The 26,786-nt window shown below is 52.0% G+C and overlaps 1 protein-coding gene across 2 annotated transcripts in view; it reads right to left on the minus strand.

Moving 5' to 3' along the window:
* ITGAE (integrin subunit alpha E) overlaps positions 1–26,786 on the minus strand; it is a 65,245-nt gene that overhangs the window by 34,792 nt on the left and 3,667 nt on the right. The window contains exons 2-11 of one of the 2 annotated variants that reach the window (XM_047757532.1): positions 15,104–15,221; positions 7,538–7,629; positions 5,755–5,822; positions 5,320–5,437; positions 4,954–5,091; positions 4,427–4,542; positions 3,672–3,823; positions 2,757–2,910; positions 1,493–1,643; positions 976–1,043 (exon numbers count right to left, since the gene is read on the minus strand). In XM_047757532.1, coding sequence (XP_047613488.1) covers positions 976–1,043; positions 1,493–1,643; positions 2,757–2,910; positions 3,672–3,823; positions 4,427–4,542; positions 4,954–5,091; positions 5,320–5,437; positions 5,755–5,822; positions 7,538–7,629; positions 15,104–15,221 — 1,175 coding nt within the window. Of the gene's footprint in view, positions 1–975; positions 1,044–1,492; positions 1,644–2,756; positions 2,911–3,671; positions 3,824–4,426; positions 4,543–4,953; positions 5,092–5,319; positions 5,438–5,754; positions 5,823–7,537; positions 7,630–7,745; positions 7,917–15,103; positions 15,222–26,786 lie in introns of those variants that run through there. The other variant, XM_047757533.1, reaches the window with a different exon arrangement.

Consider the following 26,786-nt stretch of genomic DNA (forward strand, 5'->3'; position numbering starts at 1 on the left):
ATGGGGCGATGGGGCTGCTCCGTAGCCCGAGAGGCAAACCCTGGGTTCCTGCCTTGTCCCGTGCTCCTGTCAGGGCGGCTGACCCTCCTGTACCAGAGAACCCCAGGGCAGAAATGCAACCCAGGGCCCAGGCGTTGAGCGTTCAAGTGCGACGAGGATGGAACGAGAGGGACCACCTCCGTCCGCCCCCACAGGCAGTGCGGCCTGGGCCTGGGGCACAGGGCACCTGTGCCGAGTGAGGAGCTCGCTGTGCTTCCGCCACATGCAAGGACAGTGTCCTCACTGCCCATGTGTCCCCCCCCCTGTGGGAACAGGGCCTCTGGAGGGGACAAGCACCGGACTTGGTGGGCAAGACGACCCAGGCCAGAGCCCAGGCGCTACAGATCTGCCTTAAGGGGCGGCATTTAATTCTCCAGCACAGGACGAAACAACCTCCTGTTAGAAACTGGGCCATTCTGTTGTCACCCTCAAAGGACCAGGTTGGGACGAGCACCCAGACTGTCTCCCTTGGGAGTTCCCATCGTGGCTCCGTGGTAATGAACCTGACTGGTATCCATGAGGCTGTGGGTTCAATCCCTGGCCTCACTCAGTGGGTTCAAGGATCTGGCATTGCCGTGAGCGGTGGTGCAGGTGGCAGACGCGGCTTGGATCCCGAGGTGCTGTGGCTGTGGTGTTGATCCCGCAGCAGCAGCTCCCATTCGACCCCTAGCCTGGGAACTTCCATACGACACAAATGCAGCCCTGAAAAGGAAAAAAAAAAAAGAAAAAAAAGGGTTTCCCTTTGTCCTAAAATGGCTCCTTCAAGGCCAGATACTATATAAATCTCTTGAGAAAAACAGAGGCAGAATGCTCTGTGACAAAAATTACAGCAGAGGCCTCACGACAGGAGGGTAGAGTCCCGCCCTGAGAGCCAGCACCCCCCACCCCCCGGCCCTCCCCTTGGCAAGGATGCCTGGTGCGGAGTCGGCCACATACCTCGTCCAGGATCTGGGCGCTGAACCCCACCTGTGCCAGCTGGTAGTGGGGGGCATCTCCGACCATGCCTGGAAGCCAAGAAGCCCAGTTGAGGGTGCTGTGGGCCATGGTGAAGCGAGAAACCAGGCTGAGGAAGGGTCCAGCTTGGCCTCCCCATTGAGGGCAGGATGGCTGGTAAGATGGGCTGAGCCCCAGGCTAGAGATTGGGGTCCTGCTTGAGCAGCTCCCGGCAGAGGGGGCTGGGCCGTCCCCTCCCTCCTCCGGGGGGGCAGGCACCACGCCCCGGTCACCCTTTGTTCTCTGCCACCAGAAGGAGCATCTCATCAGAGCATCACGGAATTTGGGCAACGTGAGGAGGGCTGAGGGGACTGCTGACTGTTTAGAGGACTAGCAGAGGCTCAGAGAGGGGACGGGAGGTGTCCAGCGGGGCCGCGGGGAGGGAGGACCGGGGCGGGGCTGGGGCTCAGGCCCCGGGCCTCCTGCTGAACGCCGAGGGGGCTGCCCCAGGGACGCTCACCTTCCACACGAATAATCCTCTGCTGCAGTTTGCTCAGCAGCCCGTCCAGCGCCATGTAGTTGGTCACTTTGAAGGCGTGGTCCTCATCAGGGTCCGAGGCGATCAGCTTCAGTTCGTTGTACGTATTATTTTTCTCAAACGCATCTCCCACCTGCAGAGAGGCCCTGGGTCAGTGGGCCAGCACCACGAGGGCTGGCTGGGCCCCAAGCCCAGAGGGCTCTCCAGGCCCTGGGAGAGGGCTGCGGCCCCCACCACCACCCCCGGCTGTCGGGGCCTCCATCCCCCACTCCTTCCCCTGCTCCCTGTTCTCCCCCACACACTCTACATGTGTTTTCCTGAACACACCAGCCTCCTTCTCACCTCTGCCCATGCTATTCCCGCTGCCTGCAGAGCCCTTCCTGCCTCTCCCCCCACCGTTGCCTCCCCACCAAGCCCTACGTCAGACACTCCATTTTTTTTTTTTGTCTTTTTGCTATTTCTTGGGCCGCTCCCGCAGCATGTGGAGGTTACCAGGCTAGGGGTCCAATTGGAGCTGTAGCTGCCGGCCTTCGCCAGAGCCACAGCAACGCGGGATCCGAGCCATGTCTGCGACCTATACCACAGCTCACGGCAACGCCGGATCCTTAACCCACTGAGCAAGGCCAGGGACCGAACCCACAACCTCATGGTTCCTAGTTGGATTCGTTAACTACTGCGCCACAACGGGAACTCCTGATACTCCATTTTTTAGGGCCGTGCCTGTGGCATATGGAGGTTCTCAGGCTAGGGGTCAAATCGGAGCTGCAGGTGCCGGCCTGCACCACAGCCACAGCAATGCAGCGCCTGCAAACTACACCACAGCTCATGGCAACGTTGGGTCCTTAACCCACTGATCAAGGCCAGAGTTTGAACCCATGACCTCATGGATACTAATCAAGTTCATTTCCGCGGAGCCCCGATGGGAACTCCTAGGTCAGCTCCTCCTGTTTTTCCTCCAAGGCTCAGCTCGGCACCATCTCCTCCAGGACCGTTCCTGCCAGCCCTCCCGGCGGCTCCCAGGGTGTCCACTGCTCTCCCCGTCCCGCTGGATGAGTGAGCTGTGACCACCATCGGGACATGGTCTGAGGAAGACTCCCTCTGAAGGGGGTGGGGTGGGGGGCACATGGGACACAGGGGCTGAGAGACGGTGCATGCTGGTAGACGGAGCAGAGGTCCGGTGAGCTGGAACCCAGGCTCCTCCCCACCCCGGGCTGTACCAAGTCAGGAGGTGGCCCCCAGCTCTCACCCCGATGGCAAAGCGCTCGACCCCTTGCATCTTCGGGGAATTGATGACAGTCGTGAGGTTGAGGGGGTCCTCAAAGATGTCCCCATCGGTGAGCACCACCATGACCTTGGAAGCCTTTGCTTTGGAGCCGTGGCTTGGCGTGAAGATGTTGTCTCTGAGTCAGGGAGAGTGAACGGAGAGAGCTTTGCCAAAGGGAGGACGGAGCCCTGGGGGGGTTTTAGTCACTGACCTGCTCTAGCACTGGAGAAGATTAAGGGGCCCTCAGGGAGAATAAAGGCCCAAAGAGGGGTGGGGATGGCCCTACAATTCACAGCAGGGAGGGGAGAGGCGAGGCTGCCATGCAGGGGTGCTGGCCCCTCACCTGCCCCCAAGGGAAAGGTGCCGGCCAGACCTGAGTCCACTCCTTACGGGCACGTGTGGGACTCATCATGATATTAACAACAGTGGCCAAGATTTACATAGCGCTTCTGTGTCAGGCACTGAGCAGGCAAAGTACCTATTTTAACCCGTTTATCCACTTGTAAGGCAAGTACTATCATTATTCTCATTTTAAAAGCGAGGACGTGGAAGCACAGAGAGGTTAGACAACTCGTCCAAGGTCTTACAAATACAATGCGGAGCTGGGATTTGAACCGAGGGGGCCCTGACCACGGAGCCCCTCCTGTAAGCCCTGTGCCCCACCGCTGCTCACGGGCGTCGCCTTTGGAAGAATTTTTGGAGGTGTCCGCCATCAGCCCAGGCGGGCTTGGAAGACCTCACCGTCCCCTTTCGGCCAAGGAAGGGACAGAACCCTGACCCTTCTTCACAGCTCTGCTGGGCCACCTCCTCCATGCAGGAGGCTTCCGAGCCTCCGGGCAGGCTCGTGAGCCCGCACCCAGCAGGTGTGCAGGTGACCCCCGCTGCCCTCCTACTCACAGCACGTGCTGCATGGCGGAGGCTGTCTTGGTGACACTCCCCACTTGAGTGATGTTCTGGACTCTGTCGAGGGACGCCGCCACGTCCTGGCTGTCCTGAAGGTCAAGCTCCGTCTGGATGACGCTCCCGTATTGCACCAGGGCAAAGCTGCACTGGAGGAGAGGCGCCAAGGGAGGAGGAGGGTGGCAGAGTCCCCACGCCCAAGGTCATCCCTGCCCCTCAGGTGGCTCTTCCTGGAAGCAGTGGAAGAATCCATCCAGTCCTCCTGTCTCTGGGCAGGAGGAGATGCTCAGGCAGCGGGATTTCTCTAAGCCAGTAGGGGTGGAGGGAGGTACGATGGTAGCGGCTCCCAGTGACTCATAGGCTTCTCCCTGAACCCCTGTCCCTGTACAGCCCCCCAACATACTGGCTCCGGGATAGGCCATGTGACCTGCCTCGACCAGCGGGACGTCAGCAAGTGTGATGCAATCAGAGGCTTGAAAAGTGCTTGCCATGAAGGAGTTGCTGGGCTGGGCAGCTGGAGGCACATGGCCCAGGAAGGTGAGGGCATCTTAGGCCATCCAGGCAAAGAGCCAGATGTCCGCAGAGGCAGGAATAAAGTCCAGGCAAGACCAACAGAAGAACCACCCGGTGGAGCCCAGCCCCAGGAGCCAACCCACAGGACCGAGACTGGATTTGTGGCGGCTGTTTGGAGGTGGCTGGTTCGCAGTTCTGGATAAGCACGGCCTGGGAGTCCCGCTTTCAGGGAAACGCACCTCGAAGCACTTCTCATAGATGTTCCGCATCATGTTGGAGATGAAATCTTTGGCTCTCTGGAAGTCTGGGGGATCGATGCTTCCTGAGCCATCCAGGATGATGGCAATCTCGGTGCCTGCGCCGAGACAGGGAGCCGGTCAGGAGCGGGCGGGGCCTGTGGGGCAGGGTGGGGGCACACGTCCTGCCCTGGAGGGCGATCACCCCCTTCAAGCTCTGAGGGCTCAGTTCAAGGAGCACGTCGGTGATGCTCCCAAGAGGGAAGCCTTTGTCTCAGAATAAAGAGCGAGCCAGCACCTGCTCAGGGCCTGATGTGCTTGGGTCACTCTCAGCACACCTGCTCCGCCCGCTCTCTCAACCTCAGTTTCCCCATCTGCAAGATGGGGGGGGTGGGAGAAGGACAGAGCTGGGACTGGCCAGGCCTGTAGAATCCAGCCACGGCACCCCATCTCCCAGACCCCTGGAGGCCACCAGCCTAAGAGTCAGCTCTGACAACCCCTGGGAGCTACTTGGTTCTGCCGCTTCTCACCTGCTGCCGCCTCCTCCTCCTCCTCCTCCTCCTCCACCTGCAAATCCCGGCGCCGCCTGGCTGTGTTCTCTGTGCTGCCCTTTTTGTGCCTGGAGCAGTCGCCAGCAGCCACGTGGCCATCGGGCTCCAGGAGACTTTCTTTTAAAAGAACACACGAAGAGCTCAGAGTCAGGCAGCCTCCTCGTTGGCTTCCAGGCAAGCCCCCGCTCAGCTTGGCCCTGCTTCCCTTCACACGGGGCCTAGGCCTGCCCGGCCCTCCCCGGACCTCTGCGTCCCTCGGCATCTGCCACGGGCTGGTGCCTCTCCTTGCAGACCCAAGGAGATCTCTTCAGAGCTGTCCAAGGCGAGCGAGGGTCCAGGCCTTACCAAGGTCAGAGAAGTAGACCTGGGCCCTGGGACGGAGGTCGGGGGCCAGCAGGCTGCAGTTGCCTGTGAGCTCTGAGCTGAGGCTGTGGGGCTGCCGCACGGGCACTTGAAGGCAGACCTGGGGAGGGAGAGAAAGGGAGGGCAAAGCCTGGGTTCCCCCCGGCCCAGGCCCCTTGGTCGCAGACACAGCTGCACCCCCACGCCAGCACCAAGTGCCTCCACCAGGCAGGAGATGCAGGAGGAGCTGGCTTAGCCCTCCCCAGGGGTAGGGCCAGCGGGCTGGGTCACACGGTGCACCCGGGTCAGAGCCACCATCAGCCCTGGGGTTGGCACCAGGGAGACAGCTGGGCTCAGGCGTGAGGATCACCTGCCACAGGACTGGTACCCACAGTGGTCAACCAGCCTCCCTGAGGCCCTCCGCCCTCCCACACTCACCAAAACACCGTGGTGGTTCCGGACAAGCGTCACTCCCCGGTACCTCCCTCTGGGGATGTGGGCGTGCTCTGAAACAGTTAAGCCCAGGTGAGGAGGGAGGGATGCTGGGAGGCAACCCAGGAGCCAGGGGCAGAGGGCAGAGGGTCATCTTGGCCAGGGCACCGTGAGGAAGAGCTGGCACTCAGAGCAGCTTCTCGATGCTGGATTAAGGACAGGTCTGGGAGGTTCCCATTGTGGCTCAGTGGTAATGAACCCAACTAGCATCCATGAGGATGTGGGTTCAACCCCTGGCCTCACTCACTGAGTTAAGGATCTGGTGTTGCCGTGAGCTGTGGTGTAGGTCACAGACACGGCTAGGATCTGGAGAGGCTGTGGCTGTGGTGTAGGCTGGCAGCTGCAGCTCTGATTTGAGCCCTAGCCTGGGAACCTCCATATGCTGCGGGTGTGGCCCTAAAAAGCCAAAAAAAAAAAAAAAAAAAAAAGGACAGGACTGGACACACCCAGGACAAAGAGCCTGCCTCTCCCCCTAGGTTCTCTCACTCAACACATACATATGCCTGCTCTGTGCCCAGCCTGTGACAGACGGTGACAGGGATGCAGAAACACTGAGACCCAGTGCTTGTCCTCCCGGGGTCCTGGTCTGGGGGGCAGGGAGGTGGAGCTGCACTAGCTGGGGGTGTGTACAGCGCCGGGGCTGCCCGCATAGACGAAAGAACCCTGCACTCTCAAAGTCCCGTCTCCCGGGAATCTGACTGTCCCACAACCCCGGGGGCAGAAGGGTAGCTCCATCCCCTCCCTCCCCACCGTGGGCCACAGGAGACTCTCATGTTGGAGTCATCTTGCCAGACTGTGTCCCCTTCTGTGGCAGAGATTGAGCTGTTCCACACAGCACCTCCCGTGGGGACTGGGATGCCGCCTTACACGGCAGAGGGGTGGTCAGAGGGGTGGTCGGCAGAGGTGGGTCTCCGGTTAGAGTGAGACTGGGCGGGGTGGGCAGAGCGTGGTCAATGAGCGAATGAGGTCCATTCATTTCTTCATCCAAATGGCATTTATCCAGCATGCTTCATACATGGCAGGCCCTACGCTAGATGCTAGGATGGCCACCGCTGGACCCGAGGAGAAAGGCTGGCTTCCCTGCAGGTGTGGTGAGCCAGGGTCGGCTGGGTTTTGGAAGGAGGTGGAGTTGGGTTTGCATCTCTGGTGCTGCCCAGGTGCGTGACCTTGGTCGTACTGGAAACCCAAGGACCTCTCTGAACTGGAGCTTCCTCTTCTGTAAAGCGCGTGGTTTTGAGGATTAAAAGTACACGAAGCACTTTGCAGTGTCAGGCGAGCACTTCATACATTTCAGTATCACTTTTGTTAGGATTGGGTCTGGAAAGGTGGGTTGGGGCCTAGGACTGGGTAGGGGTGGGACTGGGCATCAGGATGGAAGGCCTGGAGTTCTCACTACAGCTCAGCCATAGCGAACCTGACTAGTATTCATGAGGATGTGGGTTCGATCCCTGGTCTCACTCAGTGGCTCAAGGATCCAGCATGGCCATGAGATATGGTGCTGGTCCAAAATGTGGCTTGGATCTGGTGTGGCTGTGGCCGTGGCGTAGGCAGGCAGCGGCAGCTCCCATTAGACCCCTAGCCTGAGAAATACCATATGCCACGGGCGAGGCCCTAAAAAAGCAAAAGAAAGAAAGAAAGTCTGGATGTACGGGTAGAGTCTAGGGTTAGGCAGGGCTGGGATGAGTGGGATTCCTAGAAAGGACGCGTTCCCTGAGTGGGGCTGACTTACCAACTGGCTGGCAATGGAGCTCGTCCGAGAGGAGGAAACACTGGTGCAGGGGGCTTGCTGTCCTGCTGGTTCTGGGGCTGGTGACCAGGAGCCTGAGCGGGAGGGGAGGCAGCAAGGTTGAGCTGGTCAGTGACTCCCTTCTCCTCCCTGCCTGCCCAGGCACAGACCCACAGGCTCCTTGTCTGGAAAACTATGGAGAAGGCCAGACCTGGAAAGGCAGGCAGGCTCCCCGCCCAGGATCTGCATCACGTGGGAGGTGAGGTCTCAACCTCTACCTCTGCACAGCTCCAGGCATCCCCTCTGCCTGCTGGCCCGCCCTGACAGAGGTGGGGGTGATACTGCTGATAAGTAAAGACTCTCTGGTCTTTGGTGATGGGGGGGGAACCAGGATGCCACCAGCAGCACGGCTGCTTCTGTTGGGGACAGTGCTGGCTCCTTAGTGGCTGCCGCAGGTGCTGCCCCACCCAGCCTTAGTGACAGTGCTTCCTGAGCAGAAGGCAGACTCTGCCCCCCACCCTGAGCCCAGGAAGACAGCAGAGAGCCAGGGTCAGTCTCAAACTCTCACCCTTTGTGCTGCCCAGCGGGGATCGGGCTGCCCCATCCTAGGGGTTGTGAGTGGGGATATTGGAGAAGGGCCCCTCAAGACAGGGCTAGGGAGAGTTCCCGCTGTGTCACAATGGGATCAGCGGCATCCTGGGAGTTCTGGGAGGCAGGTTCCATCCCTGACCCAGCACAGTTGGTTCAGGGTTCGACAGTGCTGCAGCTGCGGCGTGGGTCACAGCTGCCGCTCGGATCTGATCCCTGGCCCAGGATCTCCATGTGCCACAGGGCAGCCAAAAAAGAAAAAACAATAAAGATTGGGCTTGGTAACAATAAGCCAAGTCCCAAAGCCTTACGCCGAGGGCAGGGGGAAGCCACAGAGCACTCCGTAAAGAGGAAGCTGACACTGTGACAGGTCAGGCAGCTATCTATGGTGGGTTAGGGGTACCGTTTCCACTTCCTCACCTCCCACGCAAACGTTTTTAAAATTATGAAATATGTCATTCACGGACCTCCATGGTTGATGATACCAATAAAATCCACCCCTGGGTGTGCCCTGCCCAGCCCCCCACCCACTCCACGCTGACCTCCACCCTCTGACACGGGTCCTGTCGAGGTCAGCAGTGGCCCCCACACTGCCGGATCCAAGAGACACCCTTCTGTCCCCTCTTCCTCAGCTTCTCAGCAGCCCAGACATGTGTGACCCTCTCGGCCTTGAGACACTGTCTTCCGGATTTCCCCGGACCTCTCTCACTTCCTCCTCTCAGACTCCTTGGCTGGCTCCTTCCCCCGTCTGACTTCTAAACGGCACCTGCACCCTGGGGGCAGGTCCTTGTCTTCCTGCCAGCACACACGCCCTAGTGATCCCGTTGCATCCCCTGGCTTCCATACGATACACGCCGACATCCCCGCCTTTGTGCCTGTGACGCTAGCACCCCTCTGCCAGGCAGAGCAGCACCGCTGTGGAAAGCAGAATAATGACCCCCCCCACCCCGAGAGGTCTGCATCCTAATTCACAGAACTCACAATTAAGTTTCTTTTTTCTTTTTTGTCTTTTTGCCATTTCTTGGGCCGCTCCTGCGGCATATGGAGGTTCCCAGGCTAGGGGTCAAATCGGAGCTGTAGCTGCCAGCCTGCCTACGCCAGAGCCACAGCAACACAGGATCCGAACTGCGTCTGTGACCTACACCACAGCTCACGGCAACGCCGGAACCTTGACCCACTGAGCAAGGGCAGGGGTCGAACCCGCAACCTCATGGTTCCTAGTTGGATTTGTTAACCACTGCGCCACAATGGGAACTCCCACAATTAAGTTTCTTTCCATGCAAAGGGCACATGTGGATTTGATTCAGCTAAGGTTCTTGGGATGGGCGTTTATCCTGGATTATCTGTGTGGGTCCAATATGATCACAAGGGTCCTTATAAGAGGGAGGCACTGCTGGCTTTGAGGATTGATGAAGTGGCCACAAGCCAAGGAGCAGGCGGCCCCTAGAAGCAAAGAGGTGAGGAAACAGAGTCTCCCCTTGAGCCTCCAGAAGGAACACAGCCCTGCCAATGCCTTGATTTCAACCCAGTAAGACCTCTTTCGGACTCTGACCTCCCAAATTGTAATATAATAAATTTGAGATCTATTCTTGGCTGCCTTATAGTTTGCAGAAGTTCCCAGGCCAGGGATCGAACCCAATGACCTGAGCCAAGCAATGACAATGCCAAGTCCTTAACCCACTGAGCCACAAGGGAACTCCTCCTCCAAAGTATATCTAAAGAGCAACTCTCCTCTCTTTTCCCCTGCCACCGTCATCTTGCCTGGTCTACAGTAATAGCCTCCTAACTGTCCTTTTTTGTTTGTTTTTTAAAATTCACTCCTTTTTTTTTTTTTCTTTTTACGGCTACATTTGTGGCATATGGAAGTTCCCAGGCTAAGGGTCAAATTGGAGCTGCAGCTGCCATCCTATGCTACAGCCACAGCAACGCAGGACTCGAGCCTCGTCTGTAACCTACACCACAGCTCAGGCAATGCCGGGTCCTTAACGCACTGAGCACGAGGCCAGGGATCAAACCCACGTCCTCATGGATCCTAGTCAGGTTCATTATTGCTGAACCCCTAAAATTTACTCTTGTAATTTACACCATGCCACTCCTCTGCTTCCACAGCCATCTGTACACTTAGGAAAGGGGTCCACCCTGCTTGCTGCAGCCCCGTGCAATGACTGCCTGCCTCTGAGACGCTGCTGCAGCTCCCTGGCTCTCCAAGCCCTAGCTCCACACCGGCTGGCTTCTACTCCAAGGCTGCCCCCAGCTCTCTCTTGCCTGGGGCCCTTTGCCTTGCTGGGCCCCCCCAACTCTTCCCGAGTCTGGCTCATTCTCATTCCTTGGCTTTGCTTAACTGTGAGCTCCTCACAAATGCGTTCTCCCATCAGCCTCGCCTCACAACCCAGTTCCTCTGCTTTGCGTCACCCCATTGATTTCCTTCTCGGAAGCTGCCCTCGTTTGAGCGCGTCCCGTTTACCCGATTACTGTTTATCATCTGCCCCCGCAAAGACGGTAAGCTCCCCAAGGATCTTGCCTATCTGTTCGCCACTTTATTCCCAGGGCCTGGAACTGGGGTTGGCACCGAGTAGGGGTTTGGTGACATTTGTTGAATTAAATGACAGCCCAGGTATCAGGCAAGGGGGCTCCTCTGGGGTGGGGCTGAGGGGCGGAGGGCCAAGTGCAGCTGAGCTCTGTGGGCTTGCAGCTGAGCCCCCAAATTAGGTCACTTGCTCAGCAGGCTTTCCTCTGCCCCAGACCCCTCCCCAGCCCAGGCCGCAGCCCTGGCCCAGACCTTTGTCTCTGCTCCTCCGCAAAGGTGGACTCAGTGCTGGGCTCCAGCCCACATCAGGTTTTGGTGAGCAGGTGGAATGGCCTCAGCTGTCCTTCCTCCTTTAGGCCGTGGCCCAAGCTCTTTCTTCTGCTTGCAAGTACTTTTCACCTCCTCTTCCTACAGAACAATCTTCCCAAACACCAGCTACTAGGGAAGCCTTCCCCAAGCCCTCCAGGAAGCCCTCACTACTGGACACCTACCCTTATCCTGGCTTTTGTTCCCACATAGACTGTGAGCTTCCAAGAGACTGCCATGTACAGCTGCACAGGCTGTGCACTGCAGAACCCAAAGTTGCCATTCACATCTCGATCACGCAATCCGGTTAGCCTGGGGCCCGGCCTGAGCTGCCTCTGTGGCCCATCCCTTTAACCACCCCCACTCTGGTGGGTAGTCTCTTCTCCAAGCTTATCGACTGGCTGACTGACAAACAACTGCTGAACCCACCATCTGCTGTGACCCCTGGGCTGGAGGCAGTCCATCTCCTGCCTTCACCCGGCTCTAACTCATCTCTGTCTTCAGAGTCTATTTTCACAGCGCCCAGGCCTTCTTTATATTCCACTCCACCCTCCTGCAGCAGCCAAGCCCACAACGCTGCCAGCCTGGCTGGATCTTACAGAGAAACAGGAGTTCCTGTTGCAGCTCAGTGACAATGAATCTGACTAGTATCCATGAGGACATAGGTTCAATCCCCGGCCTCGCTCGGTGGGTTAAGGATCTGACATTGCCGTGAGCTGTGGAGTAGGTAGCAGACATGGCTCGGATCTGGCGTGGCTGTGGCTGTGGTGCAGGCCGGAAGCTGTAGCTCCGATTCCACCCCAAGCCTGGGAACCTCCATATGCCACAGATGTGGCCCTAAAAAGGCAAAGAAAAAAAAAGAGAGAAACCATGTGAGGGAGTGAAGGGACACATCTCGCCCAGCGAGCCAGCCTTTCCTCTGTGGCCCAGGCGGCCAGGAGTGCATTTCCTGTTCCGTGCAGCAGCCTGTGGTCTCGGGTTCCAATGTTTGTGGCAGGAACCCAGAAGTGCCTCCCACACATCCTCCTCACGTGTGTGTGTTCAAACCCGTGAGCCTCCCTCTGCTTCAGCAGATGTTCAAGGAGGTTTTCATGAGCCCGGCTGAGCTTCGCCCCCCCACCCCTGGGTGGGCTCAGAGCCCCGCTCTGCTCTGGGGGCTTTACAGTCCCCGCCTCTGCTGTGGCCTTTTGGCTTGGCCTCTGATGGAGGGCGCTTAAAATCTGCTGAGCTTTGTTGCAGGCGTCAGGAGGGCCCTGCTGGGAGGGCGGGAGAAAGTCACAAATAACTGGGGCTAAAACTTGGCCTTGACCTTGACGGGGGAGGTGGGTTGCGTTCAGAATGCTCCGGCACTGCGCCGTTTGGAAAACTGAATGCGGACCCCGAGCAGGAGCCATGACCCAGCTACTCCACTGTGGGACACACGGCTGATAAAAAGTGCATCTGCCCAGCAAAAGAAAGTGCAGAGCCGTGCTGTGTGTCACAGCCCAAGGCAACGGCCAGAACACTCCTCATCAGCACTGTTCACACAAAGGAAAACTCTAGCAACCACAACGCGTGCCCCTTGATTCCTACAACTGCATGTCGAGGGAGAGGAGCCTGACATAACCGAGCATCTACGGCACCCTAAGTTCAAGAGGAGGCAAAGGCAGCCCATGGAGCCGGAGGGTGCGAACGGCGCTTCCCGCTCGCCTGGGCCTGGAAGGCAGCACAGGGATGCAGGGGGCTGCTGTAAGGCTGGTTCTGTTCTGCCTCTTGATCTGGATGCCGCGCGCGTGTGGGTGGCTCACTTTGGAAACAGGCACTGAGGGGCCCTCTGAGGCCGTGCGCGGGTTTCTGTGTGGCAACGTGTCAATAAACCTTTACCAAACACAACACAGCAAATGCTTACCTTCAATTCATCTTCCCGCAGCCAAAACCTTCCTAACCCTCTTGGTACTGCCCTCCCTGCTTCAAGCGACCTGGTTCCCCAAACCCCCTGTACAGGGTGACAACCCCCCCTCGCCCCCATCCAGTGTCTCATCCCCTCAGCTTCAGCCCCGGCACCTTCCCAGCTCGCTGGCCTTGCTCAGGCCGGCTTCCAGACTTCTGACCAAGCTGTTCTCCCTGACTCCCCATCTCACACCGTCTCTCATGAATTCCTGCTCAGCTCCTAAGTTTCAGGGTCGCTATATATCCTCTGGCTCAAGGACACAAGCCTCTATGTCCCCAAAAGGCCCTGGATGTCCCCACAGAGCAGCCATCACTCAGGTCACCACGTGATCTGTTTTCCACAAGAGCCAGGAGCTCTGGGAGAGCGGGGACTGTGTCTGCTTTACCACCTTATCCTCCCAACCTCCCCCGGCACCAAGTAGATGCTCCGTAAATACACGTGAATGAAGGAAGGAAGGAAAGCGTGAGTGAAAGGGCCCTGCCCTGACCACCTAAATCTAATAGTCACCAGTCTCTTCAAAGTACAGAGGAAACCAAGTGTGGGGTCCAAGCCTGCTTGGCTGGTGTGGTCTTCGACCTGGGTCCAGGGCAAGAAGGCTGCCTCAGCAGCTGCCACTGCCTCTCCATTGTCCATCACACAGAGCTCCGCTCAGCCAGGAGCCCTGAGCGCCTCACCTGGTGCCGCCCCCAAAGCCATCCGGAACCCTGGGCTCCTGGCTCAGGTGTGCTGGGTCTGAAAGAAACCCTTGACCATTGACCAGAAGCAGAAGAGAGAGGGCAGGAGGTTGGGGGTAGGGGGTCCAGCCTGGAGCAGCTGGGTTGTTAAGCATAGAAAGAGTCCTGTGACCATCACAAACCAGACGGGGGGGGGGGGGGGCTGCTCTAGATTAAGGGAGACTCAAGATACAGCAATGATATGTGACGCATGAAACTTAACTGGATCCTGACTTCAGATTTTTTTTTTTTTGTCTTTTTAGGGGTACACCTGCGGCATATGGAGGTTCCCAAGCAAGGGGTCGAATCAAAGCTGTAGCTGCCAGCCTACACCACAGCCACAGCAACGCCCGATCTGAGCCCCATCTGTGACCTACACCACAGCTCATGGCAACGCTGGATCCTTAACCCACTGAGCGAGGCCAGGGATCGGACCTACATCCTCATGGATGCTAGTCAGACTCATTTCCACTGAGCCATGATAGGAACTCCTATAAATAATTCTAAACTAGCCTTTTTCATTTTACAGTTAGTTTGGAGAGTGATCCAGTTCAGAACGACTGCACTTATTTCATTCATTTTTACCTGCTGTGGCATCAGAAGATTCCCACCTTACTTCTTCCACTTGTCAATGATGCTTATTTCCAGTCTTTCACCATTCCAGACAGTGTCACAATCAGTATCTTTACATGTGCCTGAGGAGTTCCCTGGGGTTGGGGTCTGGGAGTGGAATCGCTGAGCCAAAGGCCACCTGCATCCTCAACTCTCCCCCAAACGCCAACAGGACTCTCCCGGGTACCAACTCACATTCCCACAAACTCCTGTTTCCCCACATCCTTACCAGCGAATGCTGTCAGGCTTAAAATGTTCTGCTTATCTCCTGGGTGGGTACAGATGATATTTTAAAAATATAAAGTAATGTGCATTGATCTTAAATCTGGCCAGATTGGTGTCAAACCTTACTTGTGCCAAACCCTTAATGATGGGCATTAACTCCGTCTTTGCCACAACCCTGTGAGGTAGGGAAATATCACCCCCACAGCAGAGATGAGAAACTGAGGCTCAGGGCTGAGTGTCTTTCTATAAATACAGAGTGACACTGTCACCGAACCGCAGCGACCAGACCCACAGCCTGCCTTGCAACCATCCCTCCTGCCTGCCTCACATTTTCCATTAAAAAAAAAAATTGTCACGGCCCCAAATTTCTATACTGAGCATGTGTTGCCTTTGTAAAGGGCAGATGAGCCTTAATAAACCTTATTTTAGAAGAGTTTTTCGTCTCTCCCACCCCAAGAGGCCAGGGTGAGGCGCCGGACAGGGCTGGGAGGTCTGGGCCTGAGCTCGCAGTGTCTCTCCCACCTTCTCACTCCCCTGCACGCCCCTCTGGAAGTGAAAGGAGGTTCTCCCCAGGCTGTGGGGTGGGGAGCTGAGGCCTTGTCTGGGGGCCTTTTCAGCCTCCCCAGGACCCCTCAGTCCTCAAACCCTGCTGTCTGCCCCCTGCTCACCAGGTCTGGTTGGTGCCAGAGTGTTGATGTAGAAGGGAGCTGAGCACGTAGGGAGCCCCCTCGGGAGTCACCCAGGTCCGGGCCACATCCACGCTGAAGGCGGCCAGGGGAGCCAGGCCTGGGGAGAAAAGAAGACTATTTAACCAAAGACACCACTTTACCTCATCAAATCCTGCAGCACCGTTATCTCCATCTTACAGACGAGGAAAGCGAGACGCCCAAGGATCTTTTTTTCCAGCAATGGGCCTGGAGTGCAGGCATGTCTGACCCAGAGCCCTTGTTCCTCCTACTAAACCAAGCTGTGTCGGCACCAAGGCCCCCTCCTCCAGGAAGCCTTCCTTGGCTCTCTCCCAGAGCACGTCCCGCCTTCTCACGTCCCCCACGGTGCACGTTCTATACCTGCCACAAGGCACGTGTTCATCCCTGTCTCAGGCACCAAAGTCAAAGCAGACGCTGGGGCCCAGAGAGAGGGTCTGCGCACATTCGATGAGCCCACCTCCAAGTGACCCAAGAGAAAACATACGTCCTCAAAAAAAAAGTCTATGGTAACTTTATTTCTAACAGTCCCACACTGGAAACAACCCAAATATCCATCAACTGAGGAACGGATAAACTGAGTGGGATGTATTCAGACGGTGGACCACTACTCGGGAGTGAAAATGAACAAACAATCGGCAGACACAGCAAGATGGGTGAATCACAGAAATCATTATGCTGAGTGAAAGAAGCCGTATGTGATTGCATGTATATGAGGTTCCAGAATTGGCAAAACTAATCTACAGGAAAAAAAAAATTTGCCTGGGGCAGTGGGGGTTGGGGATTAACTGGGAAGGGGCAGGAAGGAACTTTCTGGGATGATGGAAATATCCTGCATCTCCATAGGCATTTGGGCTACAAAGGTGTACATTTATCAAACATACACCAAATGGTCCATTTAAAATTTGTGCATTTCACTGTATGCAGATTTTACCTAAAAAAAAACCCGAAAACAAAAAACCCACGAATCAAAAGCAAATATTGAACTCTAGTTGATATGAGTGTTGAACTGCTTTAGGGATGAAAAGTACAACTTATGTCTGCAATTTACTTGGAAATGCAAAAATACAAGACAGCTTGATGGATGGATAAGTGGAAATATGTGGACGGATACATATAGATAGATGGATATATATAAATATATATTTATTCATACATCGGTTGTCAACCTTTTGTTACATTTGCATTATCACATATTATATACGTTGTAAAATCTACGTGTAGTACATGGTTGTTCACTGCACAAGTTTTTCAACTTTTCCATATGTCTGAAATTGTTCATTAAAAATTTTGCAGGAGGAGTTCCTGTTGTGGCTCAGCGGGAATGAATCCAGCTAGGAACCACAAGGACACAGATTCAGTCCCTGGGAACTTAATCAGTGAGTGAGGATCCTGTGTTGCCGTGAGCTGTGGTGCAGGGTGCACACGCAGCTCAGATCTGGCGTTGCTGTGGCTCTGGTGTAGGCTGGTGACTACAGCTCCGATCTGACCCCTAGCCTGGGAACCTCTATATGCCGCGGGTGCGGCCCTAGAAAAAGACAAAAAAAAAAAGGTTGCAGGATACTTAAGGAAAAACATAACATCTAGAAAATAGATCAATTGCTGGAGTTCCCGTTATGTCTCAGCAGGTTAAGAATCCAACTAGTATCCATGAGGAGGTAGGTTCTATCCATGGCCTTCTTGCTCAGTGGGTTAAGAATCCAATGTTGTCACAAGCTGCGGTGTAAAGCCGAAGACGCAGCTTGGCTCTGGTGTGGCTGTGGCTGTGGCGTAGGCTGGAAGCTGAGTTCCAACTCTGCCCCTCACCTGGGACCTTCCATATGCTCAGGCATGGTCTTAAAAAGAGAAAAAAAAAGAAGACAGAAAGTAAGTAGATAAATTGCTGTAGCTTCCACCTTTGGTCTTGCTTTATATGCTAAACTAATTCATTAGTTCAAACTGGAACTTAGGAGGTCCATGAGCGCGGGTGATGTATTACTGATGACAGCAGAGTGACTGTGGTGTATCGATACCCGCCTACTAGACACTTGACAGAGATCGGAAAACTAACGCCGCATGATCTTAAATGTTTCCACTTTAAGCTGAGGTTTGTAATTGTGTTTCACATAAAGGGTGATTTTTTTTTTTTTTTTAATGAGAAGATTCTTTTTTATGTCTTTTTAGGGCCGCACCCACAGCACATGGAGGGTCCCAGGGTAGGGGTCCTGAGCGAGGCCAGGGAGCGAACCTGCGTCCTCATGGATGCTAGCAGATTCGTTTCCACTGAGCCACGACAGGAACACTGAGGAGCTTCATTTTTATGGCAGTGATTTAACATCTGAAAATATTCAATTGAAAAATAAAGCAAGGTGGAGTTCCCATTGTGGCTCAGCGGGAACGAACCCAACTAATAATGCCCATGAAGATGTGCATTTAATCCCTGGCCTCATTCAGTGGGTTAAGGATCTGGTGTGGCCATGAGATGAGTGTGGTGTAGGTCTCAGACTCAGCTTGGATCCCAGGTGGCTGCGGCTGTGGTGGAGGCCAGCAGCTATAGCTCCAATTTGACCCCTAGCCTGGGAACCTCCATGTGTCACAGGTGTAGCCCTAAAAAAAAAAAGAAAGAAAGAAAAGAAAAATAAAGCAAGATGAAGCCACACACACACAGACACACAAATTTTCAGGAAAATTGATATGGATAGATTGCCCCCCAAAGAGGCTGCTTCAGAACGGAAGGCCTGGCTCCTCACAGCATTGCTGGGACTGTGCAGACCTCCCATCCTTGTTTTAAAAGAGAATTTCATTATTTTGTCCCAAAACTATTTGTGTCTGTGTGTGTGTCTTTTTTTTTTTTTTTGGTCTTTTTAGGGCCACACCCACAGCATATGGAGGTTCCCAGGTTGGGGTCTAATCAGAACTGCAGCTGCCGGCCTACATCACAGCCACAGCAACGCCGGATCCTTAACCCACTGAGCGAGGCCAGGGATTGAACCTGCAATCTCATGGTTCCTAGTCAGATTCGTTTCCACTGCGCCACGACGGGAACTCCCCAAAACTATGTTTTTATTTATTTATTTTTATTTAGTTGTTGTTGTTGTTGCTCTTTCTTGGGCCGCTCCCGCGGCATATGGAGGTTCCCAGGCTAGGGGTCGAATCGGAGCTGTAGCCACTGGCCTACGCCAGAGCCACAGCAACGCAGGATCCGAGCCACGTCTGCAACCTACACCACAGCTCACGGCAACGCTGGATCGTTAACCCACTGAGCAAGGGCAGGGACCGAACCCGCCACCTCATGGTTCCTAGTCGGATTCATTAACCACTGTGCCATGACCAGAACTCCTGGAACTTTATTTTTAAAGGCAGTTTGAATGCAAGAGAGCTGTGAGTCCCCTAAAGGTTAAAAAACAGTAAAGAAACAAGGCCGAAAGGCAAGTGCACCTTTTCAGTAATGACTCCCTCACACCTGCTCTTAACTCCTCATTTCTTCCTTTGACAAGGACAGTAAACCTTTTACTACAGTAAGTTATATCCGTAAACTACATTTTTATATTCAAATGACTGGGTTTTTAAAAATATAAACTTGTTTTGCTGGTAAATTTATAAATTTTTCCACCCATGAAAATTGTTTGGGTATGGGGGTAGATGGAATGCGTCACAATTTTTCCACTAAAACACTGATGGGAATATTTTTTTTTTCCCAACGAATGGCTTTTCACTTAGCAGGAGAGATTTGAGGAACAAGGTAAAATCACTGAGCAAAGGACAGGTCTATGCTGTCTTTTACATAAAGAAGAGAAGGAACTGTACACACACAAGTACGGAAGAGAGAACCATTTTCAACCTGTATGTCTCCAACAACATCACCGTAAACTATATAAAGCAAAAACTGACTGAATCAAAAGACTTAACAAATCTATAAAAACAGACCAAAAAAAAAAAAAAAAAAAACCAAAAAACCAAAAAACCCCAGTAAGGATATAGAAGATTTAAACAACAAAATTAATGAGCTTGATCTAATTGACCAGCACAACACCCTACCCACCAATGTTAAAATAAACATTTTTTTTTTTCAAATGCACACGAAACACCAAAATTGACTGTAAGTGTGCTGGATCATAAAGCAAGCCTCGACAAATTTCAGTGGACTTAAATAATTCAGAATATGTTCCCTGACTATAGCGGAATTCATCAAGAAACCAATAACCGAAAGACGTGAGAAAAATCTGAACTTCTTGGAAATTAAGCAATGCAGTTCTAAATAACTTAGGGCCAAAGAGGAAATCAGAATAGAAACCTTAAAACGTTTTGAACTGAATGACAGTTAAGAGAGGACAAAGCAAAACTTGTGGGACACCGTAAAAGCAGTGCTTAGAGGAAATGAGGAAATGTACAGACTTAAATGCATATGTTTAAATAAAGAAAAAAAGAAAGGCTGAAAACCAATTTTGTAGTCTTCCCTCTCAAGAAACTAAATGAACAGCAAATCAAGCCCAGAAAAAGTATAGGAAGGAATATAAAGATATGACCACATAGCAATGAAACTATATCAAAGTTTGGTTTTTAGACAAAGTAATAAAACTGGGAGTTCCCATCGTGGCGAAGTGATTAACGAATCCGACTAGGAACCATGAGGTTGCAGGTTCGGTCCCTGCCCTTGCTCAGTGGGTTAAGGGTCCGGCGTTGCCGTGAGCTGTGGTGTAGGTGGCAGACGCGGCTCGGATCCCGCGTTGCTGTGGCTCTGGTGTAGGCCGGTGGCTACAGCTCCGATTCGACCCCTAGCCTGGGAACCTCCATATGCCGCGGGAGCGGCCCAAGAAATAGCAACAACAACAACAACAACAAAATAAAAATTAAAAAAAATTTTTTTAAAATTAAAAAAAATAAAAAAATAAAAATAAAAAATAAAACTGATAAACCCCTAGCAATACCGATTAAGGAAAAAAAAGGGGACATAGAAATTATCAACATGAATGAAAAAGAAGACAGCAGAACACGGCCTAAGACATTTAAAAAATAAGAAGATAGTTTGCGCACTTTTATGCCATTAAGCTTGACCATGTAGGTTAAAAGGGCAAATTATTCAAAAAATAAATTTATCAACACTGCCAAATTAAAGAAATGGAATCCATTAACTCCAAGCCCAGATGGCTTCTCTGATGAACTCTCCCAAACATTTAAGAAGAAATACTAATCTCTCCCAGAGAAGAGAAAATACAAGGACACACACGGTCCAACCATTCTGGGGACAGATGACATTCATATTAACACCTCCCAAGAGCAATGCGTGAAAGGAAAACTGGCGTGCTCTCTCTTGCACCAAAACACAAAGATCCTAAGAAATATACTAGCAAGTCAAGTCCAGGAGTTTATAAAAGCATAATACATTACACTCAAGTGGATTTTCCTTCAGAAATGGAAGAGTGGTATGACATTTGAAAATAATCAATTCATTCATCACGTTAACAGAAAAAAAGTAGAAAAAATCATATGGTCATTATGACAGATGTGGAAAAAGGTATTTGGTAAAATCCAATACTGCTTTATAACTTCAAAGTTTGCAGCAAACTAGGAATAGAAGGGAATTTCTTTAATCAAGAATATCCACAAAGGCGTTCCCATTGTGGCCCAGCAGAAATGAATCCAACTAGTAACCACGAGGTTTCGGGAATCAATCCCTGGCCTCACTTACTGGGTTAAGGATGTGGCATTGCCATGAGCTATGGTGTAGGTCATAGACGGGGCGTGGATCCCAAGTTGCTGCGGCTGAGGTGTGGGCCGGCAGCTACAGCTCTGATTTGACCCCTCGCCTGGGAATTTCCATATGCCACGGGTTTGGCTCTAAAGAGCAAGAAAAAAAAAAAAGAAAGAAAGACTATCCACAAAAATCGTTTAGCAAACATCATTCTTATTGGTGAGTTATTTAAAGTTTCCTCCTTAAAATCAGGAATGAATAAGGATGCCCACTCTCGCCACTGCTAGTCAACATTTTGCTGGAGATTTTAGGGCAGTAGGAAAAGAAAAAGACACAGAGCACCAAGGTTAAAAAGGAAAAAATAAAACCGTCATTACGAGCAGATGACATGATTAAGTAGTTTGAAAAATCCAACACTTCACAAACATTGAGACTAAGTGACTTTGTTTATTTATTTTGGCCACACCCATGGCAGGGGTCCCAGGCCAGGGATCAAACCTGCAGCACAGCAGTAACCAGAGCCACAGCAGTGACAACACCGTATCTGTAACTTGCTGAGTCACCAGGGGACTAACTCCATGACGACAGATGATTTTTGAAATAAATGGTGATGGGTCACTTGGATATCAACATTGAAAAAAAAAAAATCTTTTTTTTCTTTTTAAATGATTTTAATTTTTTCCATTATAGCTGGAAAAAAATTAATCTTGACTCCTCTTTCACATCATACACAAAAAATCAATTCCTCATGGACTGAAGATTTAATGTGGATTTAGAGGTACTGTATATCTAAATACGAAAAATGGAACAGGAGTTCCTGTCATGGCTCAGTGGCTGATGAACCCGACTAGCATCTGTGAGGATGTGGGTTCGATCCCTGGCCTCACTCAGTGGGTTAAGGATCCGGTGTTGCCATGAGCTGTGGTGTAGACAAGGCTCAGATCTGGCGCTGCTGTGGCTGTGGCATAAGCCAGCAACTACAGCTCTAATTCAACCCCTAGCCTGGGAACCTCCACATGCCCATGGGTGCTTAAAAGACAAAAGACCAAAAAAAAAAAAAAAGAGGGAACAAAGCTTTTAAGAGAAAACAAAGGAACTTGGGATAGACAAGCATTTTTTTAAACACAGAAAAACACTGGTCATAAAGGAAAGAATTGATGCGCTGAACTTCCTTGCTCTTAAGAACTTCTGTTTATCCAAAGACACCATTGAGAGTGTGAAGAAGTGAGTCACAGAGGGGAAAAGATATTTGCAACACACATATCTGATGAAAGATTCATATCAGAACATGTAAAGAATTCCTACAGATCAGTAAGAAAACAGCATGCACAGTAACAGAAAAAGGACATTTCACAAAAAGAGATCACACAAACGGCTAGGAATCCCATGAGATGGCATCATCCGACATCCCAGAAAGGCAAATTAAAATCACTGTGGGACACCGCGACACAACCACCAAATGGCTGAAATGAAAAAAACACCGAGCATTAGAGTATTAGCAATGACGTGGAGCAGCTGGAACCTTCGCACACTGCTGGTGGGAGTGTAAGCTGGCACGACCCCATTAGAAAACCATTTGGCTGTTATCAACGAAAGCAGAGCATATGCATAATTTATGACCCAGCAATTCTACCCTCGGTCATAATCCCAACAGAAATGTGCTCATATGTTCCCAAAAAGATATGTACAAGAATGTCCGTAGCCTCACTATGTACAATAACCTCAAACTGGAACAAGCCAAATATCCAGCAACAATAGAAAAAACAAGACACCTGTGTCTATTCACCAATGGAATATGCTGGGACCAGGAACGTAAGCCACAAAGTGGCTGGATCTCACCAACACAAGGTCCGAGAAAAGATGCCAGGAACGAATCAGAACAGAGTGCACATCTCCACCTGCAGCAGGTTCAAACCGGCAAACTCATCTATGGTACTAGAGGTCAGGAGTGTGGTTCCCTTTGGGGGTAAGGTAGTGACGAAGGGGGCCATGGGAGGTACTTCTGGGATGTTGGTAAGCATCTCTGCTTCTCAAAATGGGTATCAGTGGATTTGATTTAACTTGAAAATTCACTGATCCGAATTTGCCCATTTTTCTACGTGTTGTCTTCAGAAAAAGTTTACATTAAAAAAGATAGTTGGGGAGTTCCCACTGTGGTTCAGCAGTAAAGAGCTTGACTAGTATCCATGAGGATGTGAGTTCAAGCCCTGGCCTCGCTCAGTGGGTTAAGGATTCAGCGTTGTTATACACTGTGGTGTAGGTCACAGATGAGGCCCAGATCCTACGTGGCTGTGGCTATGGTGTAGGCTGGCAGCTGCAGCTCTGATTCAACCCCTAGCCTGGGAACTTCTATATGCTGTGGGTGTGGCCCTAAACAGACGAGAAAAAAAAAAAAAAAAAAGACAGTTGGGTGGGGGGAGGGATAAATTAGGAGTTTGGGATTAACAGGTACACACTGCTATATATAAAACAAAAAACAAGGATTTACTGTAAAGCACAGGGAACTATATTCAATATCTTATAATGACCTCTAACAGAAAAGAATCTGAAATAGAATACACACACGCTTATATATATAAATAACTGAATCACTTTGTTATACACTTAAAAGAGACACAGTACTGCAACTCAACTGCAGTTCAGTGAAAAAGTTAATAATAATTGCAAGTGTTTGAGGCACATTGAATACACAAAAACCAGGGGTTCATAATGATACTTAAAGGACAGAGAGAACAGGAGAAAAAGAGTGTATATCTATGTATGAGTGGGTCACTTTGCTGTACAGCAGAAATTGGCACACGATTGTAAATCAACTATACTTTAATTTAAAAAATCCAAAAAAAAAAAAAGAAGACAAAAACAAGAGTAACCAAAACACTGCACTGTTCCCCATTAGAAGTAGTGAAGGCATCGTCCCCTTATTCTGAAGATTGGCTATTAAAGTATGAGGTAATTTCCTTGTCTTTCCTATATGAGCTGCATTTCGGGGTCACCAAGTAGTCCTAGTTAACAAGAAAGTTCTTTACAGAAGAATCATTACTAATCAATGTGGAAGGAATAACAGAATCATAAAAAGACAATTTTGCAAGCCATAAAGAAATACAATAATTAAGTCAGGCTCCAATCATCAGTGGATGAAACTACTAGATGAAAGTTTGAAAGAGCACTTTAGGATTAGGCGGACCCCCCCCAAGCCCACTAGTTCAACTTAGTTTCCCTAAGGGGGGATCCCCCGGCATATATGCCCCCTAGTGGGGCCCCATAGGAAGAGTACTGAGGCCCAAGACTCTGCATTTCTAACAGGCTCCTGAGCAATGCCCAGGCTGCTAGCATTAAGGCCACACTGAGAAGCAAGGCTTTTTTTTTTTTTTTTTTTTTTAATCTAGGGCCGCACCCATGGCATATGGAGGTTCCCAGGCTAGGGGCCTAATGGGAGCTGCAGCTGCCAGCCTGCACCACAGCCACAGCAATGCCAGATCCGAGTCGCATCTGCGACCTACACCACAGCCCACGGCAACACTGGAAACCACGGAGCGAGGCCGGGGATCTAACCGGCCACCTCATGGTTCCTAGTCAGATTCATTAACCACTGAGCCACGATGGGAACGCCGTTAGAAGCAAGTCTTTAAAATTCGTTGGCTAAGGAAACAAAAAGGAGTGAGAGAAATGCAGGAACTATGGAAAAAACCCCCCGATTCTTTAGCATATACTTGCCAAAAATTAAATCTGAATTCAATGAAGGCATGAGCCCGAATGCCCCCGTTGCAGGATGTGTACAGGGTGGAAGGACCCACCTCACTGAGAGGAAGCGGGCACCCGAATCCTGAATGAAGATGTTCTGCAAGCCAAGCCAACGAGCTCCACAGTAAAGCAGAGACTTGAAAGAGACAAAGTCCCCCAAATGGGCAAGGGCGCCGCTCGAGACTGAGAGGCACAGCGACCACACGTGTGGCTCTTGTTCGGCTCTTTGGCTCTCGAACCGAATACAACAACTGTTCAAAATAGGCACGCTGAGACCGAAAGCTCTGAATACGAACTGGGTATTCGATGATACCAAACAACTACTGTTACTTTTGCCAGGCGATGAGAACATTGCAACAGTGTAAGAAAACGTCCTTGGGCTTCAGAAATGCGTAGGGAAGTATTTAAGGGTGAAATGACTGATGTGGGGGATTTGCCTTCAAACAAGGCTTCTGAAACACGAGTGCACAAATGAATCACCCAAGTGATTAAATCTTCTTAAAATGCAGATTCTGATTCCGTGGGTCAGGAAGCTGGGCTGAGATTCTAGTCTAATGAGCCACTCTGTGATGCCAGGCTGCTGGTCCCCAGATCAAACTGTGAGCAGCCAGGCTGTACAACCCTTTGGTAAGGAAAACAAAAGGGGACAGTAAAACACATGCAGCAATGGCAGCAAGATCTTGATAGCTGGGTCATCTAGGAGGCAGGGGTATTGGCTTTATGCTCAATATCCTTATTTTTACAGATGCTTCAAGTTTTGTTAAAAAAAAAACCCCACCCTTCTAAAGGCTGCTGGAGCAGGCACCCTGTGAGAGAGAAGCTTCTGCTCTCTGTGCCCGGTCCCTCTCCGTAAGCCTGGCACAAAATAAACATCAGTTCTTTGTGCTTTCCCTTTATCCTCTGCCTTGCCTGGAATGATTTGTGGTGACTCATAAAAATCTACAATGTGATAAGATAAAGCTTGTTTTAAGATGATGGGACAGGTGAAAAAAAACTAAAAAGTGAGAGCCACCCACTTCTTACAGGGGGTGACTGGAAGGCCTTCTTCCCCCTTTTTACTGTCTTCTATGACTTACAGACATGAACTGAAACCCCTGCAGTAAGTTCAGTCGCCTGTCCTGAGCTTCTGTGGCACCTCACTGCCCTGCCCAGTGTCCCCTATGCCAGCTCTGTCCTCCAGCTCCAGACCCCACTTCGTGAACACATCCGCACACCTCCCACCCCAGGGCCCTTGCACAAGCAGTTCCCTCTGCCCAGCATGCCTCCCCGCTTTCCCACCCTCCACCCCACCGCATCCTTTGGAGCCCTGTTCAGGCTCTCCCTGCTCCAGGAGACAAGAGCCACTGGTCCCTGAGCCCCCTTTGGCATCCTGTGGTGTCTCTGCCTGGTTCTGACTAAATCATGTCTGGGTCAGACTGATCGGTGATAAAGTCTGTCTCCCCAAAACTATAATCTGATCTGAGTCACCCATGACACCCCCTGACCACAAAGCCCCACTCAGCGCAGGGCCAGGCCCAGATGAGGTGTCCTGGAGACATCAGAAGGGGTCAGAGATGCCTCACCCCCGCCCTCCACCTCCTCACCCCCATGTTCACTTTGTTCCCTGAGTGGTGGGAAAGGGGAGGAGCTAAGATGAGACCCTCCTGAACCACCTGCTCTCATCCAGGGGCTATACTGGGCTGCTGAGGCTCAGAGAGGTTGGGCCATTTGTTCATGGCCCATCAGCAAATGACAATCTGCAACTGGGGCTCAGATCTGTCTAATTCTAAAGGCTTTAGTCAAAGCTGGAGGCGCCGAGGGGTTGCTGTAATCAGAGAGCAGGTTCCCTGTTGTGCCAACAGCTCACTGAGCTGGGGCAGAGCTCTGGGTTAGAGAGCTGGTAATTAGGTCAGTGAGAACCCCAGGGGAGGCGTGAGGACGGGTGTGTGTACACAGGGGTGTCACCAGGTCTGCTGAGCTTTCCCAGGCACGGCTTGCTTTGCTCAAGCAGACTCCCCCCGGCCCCTCCATCAGGTCACCCCACCCTTTCCACTTCCCACTTTGAGCGAAGAGCATGAGCCCCAGAGGGAGGCTGTCCCGAGTTCAAACCCTCACTTTGCCACAGAGCCCCTAAGGACCTTGGGCCTGCCACCTTGCCTCCGTCTTCCCACCTGTGATGTGGGGCCGTGCAGACAAAGTGGGGCAATGCGGGGCGCGGCGTCCGATGCGTGGGGGGCTCAGCACACGGTGCTAATG

Source organism: Phacochoerus africanus, chromosome 14 (genome assembly GCF_016906955.1).
Source record: "Phacochoerus africanus isolate WHEZ1 chromosome 14, ROS_Pafr_v1, whole genome shotgun sequence".
NCBI lineage: Eukaryota > Metazoa > Chordata > Mammalia > Artiodactyla > Suidae > Phacochoerus > Phacochoerus africanus.